General features: G+C 34.3%; 1 protein-coding gene across 1 annotated transcript; it reads left to right on the forward strand.

Moving 5' to 3' along the window:
• The first annotated feature begins 3,140 nt into the window (after positions 1-3,140).
• Positions 3,141-8,705, forward strand: LOC114400701 (protein ENHANCED DISEASE RESISTANCE 4-like). The gene is made up of 5 exons (XM_028363292.1): positions 3,141-3,994; positions 4,265-6,542; positions 6,840-6,900; positions 6,992-7,215; positions 8,155-8,705. Exons 1-5 carry the CDS (start codon positions 3,877-3,879, stop codon positions 8,207-8,209), a joined length of 2,736 nt encoding a protein of 911 aa, XP_028219093.1. The 5' UTR covers positions 3,141-3,876; the 3' UTR covers positions 8,210-8,705.
• Positions 8,706-9,213: the final 508 nt, after the last annotated feature.

Consider the following 9,213-nt stretch of genomic DNA (forward strand, 5'->3'; position numbering starts at 1 on the left):
TATATTTAAGCCTCCATATTACATTTAGAAAAATAAAAACTCTCTAGTTGTATATGACATAAGTCCTCATAATTTTGGAGTTTAACTTAATTTAATTCTAAAAGCTAATTTAAAAACTAAAAGATGAATACTATTACTTACTTATATATAACATTTTGGTCACATTATTAGTTAGTACGAGATCTTTAACATATTACACTCATATAAAGAATGAGACATTTTGATTATAAACTTTATAAAACTAAACATGTATGATTGATCCAATAATAATTGGATTATGAATGGTTTAATAAGTCCAAAAATAATTATTAAGATAAATTTTGATATTATTTTAAATTTTTAAACCTAACTCAATTTTAAAGGATAACTCAAAATATAAAATTTATCTTTTATTTATATATAATATCTTTGATGATATCATTATTTCATATGAAATTTCCAGAGTAATTTTTCATGCCATCATTTTTTACATGAATTTTGAGAATACATTCATTAGCATCTTCCCAATAAAGTTTCCTGTTTTTTTCCTTTTGGTCTTTGTTTTTTTTTGTACCTTGTATTTTTTTCCTTGAGTTGTAGCTGTCCGTTGTTAATTACTCATTCCTTTATTTATAATAAATGTTGATTCACGTAATGTTTTACTTAATTTTTTTTCTTTTGATTTTTTCTTAAAAAGAAGAGTTGGATCAAACACAATTTTTTAGATTTTTTTTTTAAACTTAACCCGTTTAAATTGCACATATAATAATAAAACAAAAAGGTTGTTTTTTTATTGATAAATATTAATTGTTAAATTATTAATTTTTTATTAACAGGATAATGGGACCCTTAATTTTTTTTTTCTTAGCCACCCAATTATTCTTATATCTTAAAAAAAAGTTAAATTTGACTCTTTATTATACTATCATGTTTTTTTATTTAAAAGTATTCCACAAAAAATCTTTAATAAATGAAAAATTGTTAATTTTTTTAATTACAATAGATTTAAATATTTTTTAATAATTATGCCCATCATTATTATGTTTTGATGCCAAAATTATTTCAGTAGTAATGACTTAAGTAGGGATTTTAATTTTGAGAAAAGTGGGTGTGAGAATGGTAACCAAAAAAGTCAAAGACTTGTCAGCGATAAAGAAAAGGAAATGTTGTTGTTATGTTGGGTCATAAGCCCAGCCCCCGAATCCCATATGGGATTTTGCAGGCAAATTGCAATACATGTCTCATTTCACAGCTTTCCTAAACACTCAACTGTGACTCAGAAGACTAGTCAGCTTCCATCCTCACTTTTGCCTTTCCACATCACCCCAAAACCTTGCTTTTCTCGATTCTAGTATTTCTGTTCTCCCATCCCTCACCACTTTAACGTTTGGTAGGAGGAAAATAAACCCACCACCAATTTCAATTTCATGTTGATTCCTTTTATTCACTCTCTGACCCATTCCAGTTTATAAAAAACATTAAATTGTGGCACTTATGTAAGTGAAGCCTGTTTTATTTGCCTTTCAAGTTATGCTCGTAATAGGAAAGAATCGAAATGGTAAACCAGATTATAGAATCACTTACGCTTTTATTCTTGTTATATTAAGAACTTGAGACAAACACGTTTTGTGGAAAATTATTAAAAATTAAGCAGTTTATTTTCTTAAAGAGAAAAGATAAACAAGTAGTTTTTTTTTTTTTTTTTAAAAGAAACCCTAGGTGAATGAGATTTAAAGGAAATTATCTTATCTCTCTTTTTCTCTACTCACTCTCTTTTTGGGTCATCTCTTTTGAGATAAAAGAAATAAAAAGAGTGTAAGAAATATACTCTTCTAAACACTTATGTTTCTATTCATTAAAATTTATTGAAAATAAAAAATCACAAGAAATGTTCCTTAAAAAAAAGAATGAATGTGTGATTTTTTTATACGGTAAAAATCAAAACACATATATAGTTGTAACTCAAGGTACAATAGATCTCTCTTAGACAATTTTTCAAATAGCTTTTAAGCAAAGTTGCTATAGGAAAAGCACCTCTGAGTACATATTTAGAAATTAGGTGGAAAAATATGTTTGAGACAAAAATATTTTTAACCCTTGTTTTTGTTTTTACTTTATTTTTATCCATTGGATTACATTGAAACTTACGTTGCAATAATTTTAACTACAAACCAAACATACATTAATCATTAAATTACACTCGAGTAACACATATTGTCAAGTACTTCTTAAGCATCCCAATGGTGTGTAGATAGATGTTGATGATCAACAACTTCAATAGTTTTTTATGATAAATATCACATGCATTATTGTATTGAAAAATGAATGAAAAAAAAATAGATATATATGGTTTACCAATATATACCCATTTGTTTTCCAGAAGGAATATGTTAGCAACGTGTATCATGGTGTATTTTTAGAACAATTATAATTATAATTTGCTAACGTATATTTTTTTTTTAAAAAATAAGTGAGTATATTTTAACAAATCCCATTAATAACTACTAAAGTACATTTACTTATTTTTAGAAGAAATATATTAATAAGTTATATTGGGATGCATTTTAAGATTAATTATAATTGTAATTTGTTAATATACATCTTCTAAAAAATAAATAGAATTACTTTATTAAAAGAGATTCTATTTTGGGATTCACATGTTCACATGCCACATAGGCATTGTTGGGTGTTACCTGAAATAGCTAAATGACATTTTATTAGACGCACAAGTAGCTAACTTCATATAATAATACGAACAAAATTATTGATTTTAAATTTGAAATATTTAACCCAAAACAATTTACACTAATTGCATAAAACACATTTAAAAGAAAAAAAGAAAAAAAAGCAAAGCTCTACCGCATCAAAATTCAAAAGGAAGAAAGCAACGCATACCAATAAGAAGTGTTTAACAAGGAAACAAGCCAACCCAACCCAACAATGCATTATGTAATTATGTTATGGTGACTTTATTATAACATGGCGCATAATTGTAGCAACATTAATGAAATAGAAGAGTAAAGTTTGATTTGAGTGGCATTAGTATTAGTAAATAAAATGTGCATTTCCAATCCAATGGAAAGTAAAGGCGCCTATTGAGAACTGATTCCTGATGAGAGAAGAGAAGAAGACTCTCTCTTTCACAGACACAGTTCCACTACTTCCAAGCAACTACGGTCCATTCCCAATTCACAAATTACGCATGTAGCCAAAATAACGTAAAGGGGACTCCTCCCAACGACGTCGTTTCACTTTCGGTTTTTGGACCCAATTATTTGGTTGCCATAGGACCAGTACGCTACAACCTTGGAAAATGATCCTATGTGTTTTTCTCGTACTCTTTCAAGCCCAACAAACACTCGTTAATTCGGGATCCTTCAGTAATTTTGCATTAGAAATATTGCAGCTTTCAGAGTTTAATTTAACCTCCCCAGATTCTAAGATTCCCCAGAGGAAAATTTGTCCCCGCTGTTATTCTTAATTAATTACCCCCTTCTCCTTTTTTTTCTCCCTTGTCTTTGGTGTTTGGATTCTTAGAAAAACGCTAAGAAAACCCAAAAGAAGAAGCAGCAGCTGCAAAAGAGAAAGCGAGAAAAGAGTCTCTTTCTCCTCTCTCTCTCTCTCTCTGAGCATGTGTATTGCTTTCACTTTGTGAATGAAAGCGTTGTTGTTTAACGACATCACCACCTTCGACCCTTCCCTTTCTAACGTTGCTGTTGTTGTTTCCAAGAAGCCAAGCATTCACTTTAGGGAGAAACAAACATCCTCTTCTTTTTTAAGCTTCTTTCTTCTCATTTCGTTTCGTTTCTCATGTGCTTCAACGTTTCTTCTTCTCTGCTCTTGTTGATGGTGTTTGCTCACTAGTCCCTTTCTTTTCCCTTCAACGAACGTTTCTTCATGTCGGACTCGGCCAACAAGGTGCGATTGGTGCGTTGCCCGAAGTGTCAAAATCTTCTTCCCGAACTCGCTGATTACTCTGTCTATCAATGTGGTGGCTGTGGTGCCGTTCTTCGAGGTACCCTCTTTTCTTTCCTTCTCTTTTTCTTGTCACATTGGTTTTGTTTTTAACGAGCTTTCGCAATTTATAGCATTTTTATTAGACAAAATTACGGTTGCAATTGGCATTTCCATTTTTGACTTCATTGTTAGGAAACGATCTCGTACATTTAATTGATTTTTATTTGCTTCTTAATGATCTTATATTTTGTGGGATTTGTTTTTGGAAATGGGTGGTAAAGTGTTTTTAGTTTCTAATTTTAGTTGCCATTTTGCTTTTAATTTGCAGCGAAGCATAAAGGTTATGTGAGTGGTAGCTTGTCGGATGAGGGAAAGGTTGGACTTGGGGGAGATTCTGGTAAATCAGAAAGTTCTTTGGAGAAAGGCTTAGTTGATCGCAGTGATGCTTCGGATGTTGATGCTAAGTCCAGTAGTGGTCCCTCTAGGGATGATAATCAAAGGGATGTGTATAAAGTAGATAACATGGACGAGAGGTTTCAGAATCAATCAGCGGATGTTGGTGAGAAAGGGGTATTTGACGATCATGTTGATGTCAGTGGGAATAAAGATGAACTGGGTAAAACCATTGGAAGAGAACAGGAGGAACCACCCAAGTCTCAAATTGGTCGTGAGAATGGGTCCAAATTCTCTGGGAGAATTTCTAATTGGCAGAATGGAGAGAGAAGTGAGATGGATGGATTTTGGAGAAAGCCACGAGCTGATATGGAAAATGTGAGATTTTCAACTTCAAAATATCCTGACGAGGGACCTTCAAATGGCTTCTCTAGTTTTTCTAGTAACTATATGGAATCGTGGAGGAGTCATAAAGAATCAGATGGTGCGGACATGGTTCAGCACCTTGAGCAGGATCGAGCTGAGCTTCTCAGGAAGCTGGATGAGTTAAAGGTTCACATCAGTAAGTCTTCTGAAATTGTTCACAACCCAAAAGAAAAGATTCTTCCTGATGAAAGGATGCTTCCTCCAGATCATCATCCTTATGGTGGCTCTGATCCTTGGTTTTCAGATGGATCATCAGGGTTGAACAGAACTTCTAGGCAATTTTTTGGCACTGATAATAAGCATGTGGCAGGTTCCAATCATTTCAATTATCATCATGATCCATATTCTTATGCAAGTGGTCATGACATGGCTATGCCCAACTTCCCTCCTTCAACGCATAATCCAAATCGTTACGGGGATCCTTTTGCATCCCGAATGCTGAGGAGAGGTCCACACCAGTTCCCACAACAACCATTGCATCCCTACTATCCCGGACGGTATGCTGATACTAATCCAGATTCATATGAACTATACTCTCATAATGCAATGCTTCACCCACCTACTTGCTCTTGTTTCCATTGCTATGATAACAAACGAAGAGGTTCGGTGCCAGCACCACCTGCTTCATTCATTAACAGCAGATTCCCCGATATCCCAAATGATCCTATGTTATACCATCATGAGATCCCAGGGTCATTTGGTCCACATGTTCATAATTCTAGAACTGCCATTCCTCCTATGACCTATCATGAAAAACAATTACACGCAAGATGGGCTAGTGATGTCAACTCTGAGATGGGTGGTTTTGTTCGAAGCCGTCCTCGCAAAGTAATGTTAGCTAGTAGTAGCCAGCGTTGCTATCCTGTAGCCGGTGGTTCGCCCTTCATCTCATGCCATAATTGCTTTGAGTTGCTGCTACTGCCTAAAAAACCATTGGTTCTGGTGAAAAATCATCAGCAAAAGGTGCAATGCGGGGCTTGTTCTACAGAAATCAGCTTTGCTGTCATCAACAAGAAGCTGGTTATTTCTCCTAATTTAGAAACAAAGGGAGCTTCTTCAAGAGGTGATAGTAGCTCTAATGAGGTTGTGAGTAGCCACATGTCACATTCCCGAGGTCATGTGAATAGGACTGGTGCTAACTTTTCATCTGATGATTATTCTGGTTATGATTTTCATTCAGTAGACAGGGAACCTTTTTCTCTGGTTGCTTTGAATTCTAACAAGTCCCGGGAGATTCCGAGTTTTCATTCTTCATCACTTAGTACATCTGAAGATGAAAATAGTCCAGAAACAATGATCGCTCCAAGGGAAGCCACTAAGTCCATTCATCGGCCAACTACAGACTCTCTATCTCCTCCTGCTGGTTCACCTCTGCAGGAGTATTTTGATTACTCCAATAATAACCATGCAGTAAATCGTTTTGGAAAAGGAAACCAAAGTAGTCGCTCAGAGCAAGACAAGACAAAAGTGGACAAGATGTCATCGCGTCAAAATTCTTTGAAAGAGACAGCACTTGCAACTGAGATGGATGTCCATGATTATTCAAACAATGGGGTCTCCCAGGATTCTGCAGATGCTAGCCGAGAACATTATCATCCTAGATCCACCAGAGGTGGCGAATCATTTTTTGCAAATATTATCAAGAAAAGCTTCCGAGATTTCTCCTGGTCTAATCATACAGATGATCGTAGCAAAATCAGTGTTACGGTAAATGGGCAGCCCTTGTCAGATCGTGTTGTCAAGAAGGCTGAAAAGCTAGCGGGAACAATCCAACCTGGAAATTATTGGTTAGTATGCTTTATGAGTTTATGGTCAGCTGTTATCTTCCGTACCATCTATACCTGATGCTATGTTAGATTGAGATATATCAGAGAGCTTCAATAAATTCGTGTTGTAGTTAGTGGATTCAGTTAAATTGCAATTGTCTGTAGTATGTGTTCACTGACAAAATAAAGTTGACTTTCATGCTTAGATTCCCTTTGCAGAATTAATATTTCTCGATGTGTTATATTGCAATTTTGAACAAATTATAAATTTTCTGCTGATTGCTTATATAGTGCACTAACAGATTTCCCCTTGTACAGGTATGATTTTCGGGCTGGATTTTGGGGTGTCATGGGAGGGCCTTGTCTTGGAATAATTCCTGTAAGTTATACCATTCTATCCCAATCTGTTGGTTGAATGCTTATAGACATAGCCCAATCATGTTAACTAAGCAAGGGGATTTCTCCTGCAGCCATTTATAGAAGAGTTCAATCATCCCTTGCCAGACAAATGTTCTGGTGGAAATACTGGTGTTTTTGTAAATGGTAGGGAACTTCACCAAAAAGACTTAGATTTGCTAGCTGGGAGAGGACTCCCCTCAGATAGAGATCGATCTTATATCATTGATATTTCTGGGAGAGTCCTGGATGAAGACACAGGTGAAGAGCTGGACAGCCTTGGCAAACTTGCACCAACGTAAGTGCTATTCTGTTTCTATTCTCCAATAAATTTCTACCTTTTTTGTTTTAATGTACTACTGTTGTTCCTATTATATACTTGGCGATGATAGTGTTTTACCAAATAGTTATTGCTACTTTACTAAAAGCCGTGTTCATTCCCTTTTACTAGCAATCTACATTTTAACAGTTGCCTTTCTCATCTTGGGCCATAGATTGGATGGGAGCCAGGAGGTTTCCAAGATACATGTGGAATCTTTGTAATATTTTGAATTGGTATAGAGGTTTCTTATGTTAGAAGGAAAACAATCAACATCTTGCATATCATTATAGATTTATCAAGAGATGGGATGCACAGTTTTGTAGCAGGCTGCAGCTACTAGTTTGTGAATTGTTGTGCTATGGAAGACTGGAAGAGAGAGAATATACTTAAGGTTTTTTTTTGTGTGTGTGTTCCCTATTTTATTTGTCAAAGATTTTTAGTGAGAGTGACGAAAATACAGGAGTTGAAAAGTTGGGTAATTTTTGGTATTAGTGATCTAGGGGGATAGTCTTGATATATTTCTGATGTTTTATCAGACATTTCTTTATTCCATCATGTATTGTATATCGTTATCTTGTGCTTGCACATGACCATCTATTAAATTTTATGGCATTTCAATTGAATCTAGTATTATCACAAGATATATCTTGTGCTTGCACATGACACATGACCAGCTTAGGATCAAGGAGTTTTATCTATCTTTTCCACCTAATTGATTGTTCTTTCTTTCTCCGTACATTACATAAGCCTAATTCCAGATGATGGTGTTTACTCTAGCTTTCAATATTTTCAATATGATTCCAGTATTTGACTTCTTATACAAGTGTTGATATTGCGTTATATTTTATTAATCTTTGAGAGCATTCAGTTGGGATATTTTTCGATTCAAGCCATGCTTTTTTGACAATTTAACAGAGTGGAGAAAGTTAAGCATGGATTCGGCATGAAAGCACCTAGAGCAGCTACATAAGCAAAATGTGGAAAGAAAGCCTCTGCGACAGGTTGGAGAAGGTGAATTTTGTTCCATCCTTCTGATTCAGAAACATAATTTGGGACCCCTGATAATGGAACAAGCTGGAAATATTTGCAAGATTACTTGAAATTCTTCCATTGTATGACTAAGTTCAAGTGATTTTGTGCATGGCTTGATTTTATACTATATATTTAATGTGTAATTTTTTTATATGCCTATAGGTTAAAAAAACTGCATTTGAAGTTCGATGATTGATATCAGGTAGTCTTAGGAAAAGTTAAAAGTAATTATGCGGAAAGTCTTGCATCTAGTGTAGAATTTGACGTGTAAAAATTTGATTTTATTCCTTGATCAGTTTGTTTTAGTTACGCATTTCTAAGTGAATCATGGAAATGTTTTTTTTTTTTTTTGATCTGGAGCAAGATTACTGTGGATTCTTCTACCTTGTGTGCTCGCATTTTGACTTGATGTAAATAAAATATGTAATTTTTTACTTTTGAATCTTATTATTAAGAAAATAGGTAAATAATATATGTAACTTTTTTTTACTTTTTGTATCTTATTGTTAAGAAGTGAAAAAAAAAAATCTAAAACAAGAATTATGACTTGATTGTGTCACATAGTTTAATTGTGCCTGTGCCAGGTCATTCATCTCCCATTTGATTTATAATTTTGTATGATTCCTACATTCTAGAATATTTGACCCTGTGGTGGGGTGGGGCAGTTTACAAAATAACCATGCCTATTACTTGACGTTGGTGGAAACGTCATACCGCGGACTAGTTAGTATTTCAGTTCAAAAGGCGATGCATGAATTTTGAAGTAAATTTACTGGTTCACAAACTCAAATTTATCAGAGTTGTTAATTTTTTATGTAATGATGAAGATAACTGAGAGAAACAAAGTTCAGTTGTCATGGCCTTGGTTCTTTACTTATCGTCCCATTCCGTTTTGTCCACCTTTTTTCAGTTACACTTGTCAGACCAATTGACATTTTATGA

Source organism: Glycine soja, chromosome 19, assembly GCF_004193775.1.
Source record: "Glycine soja cultivar W05 chromosome 19, ASM419377v2, whole genome shotgun sequence".
Classification (NCBI taxonomy): Eukaryota; Viridiplantae; Streptophyta; class Magnoliopsida; order Fabales; family Fabaceae; genus Glycine; species Glycine soja.

Bases quoted from the DNA above. Each gene is read 5' to 3' on its own strand.
- LOC114400701 (XM_028363292.1), top strand. From the start codon at position 3,877: ATGTCGGACTCGGCCAACAAGGTGCGATTGGTGCGTTGCCCGAAGTGT. The intron at 6,901-6,991 runs GTAAGTTATACC...TTTCTCCTGCAG, and splicing joins CTTGTCTTGGAATAATTCCT to CCATTTATAGAAGAGTTCAA. The intron at 7,216-8,154 runs GTAAGTGCTATT...ACAATTTAACAG, and splicing joins CTTGGCAAACTTGCACCAAC to AGTGGAGAAAGTTAAGCATG.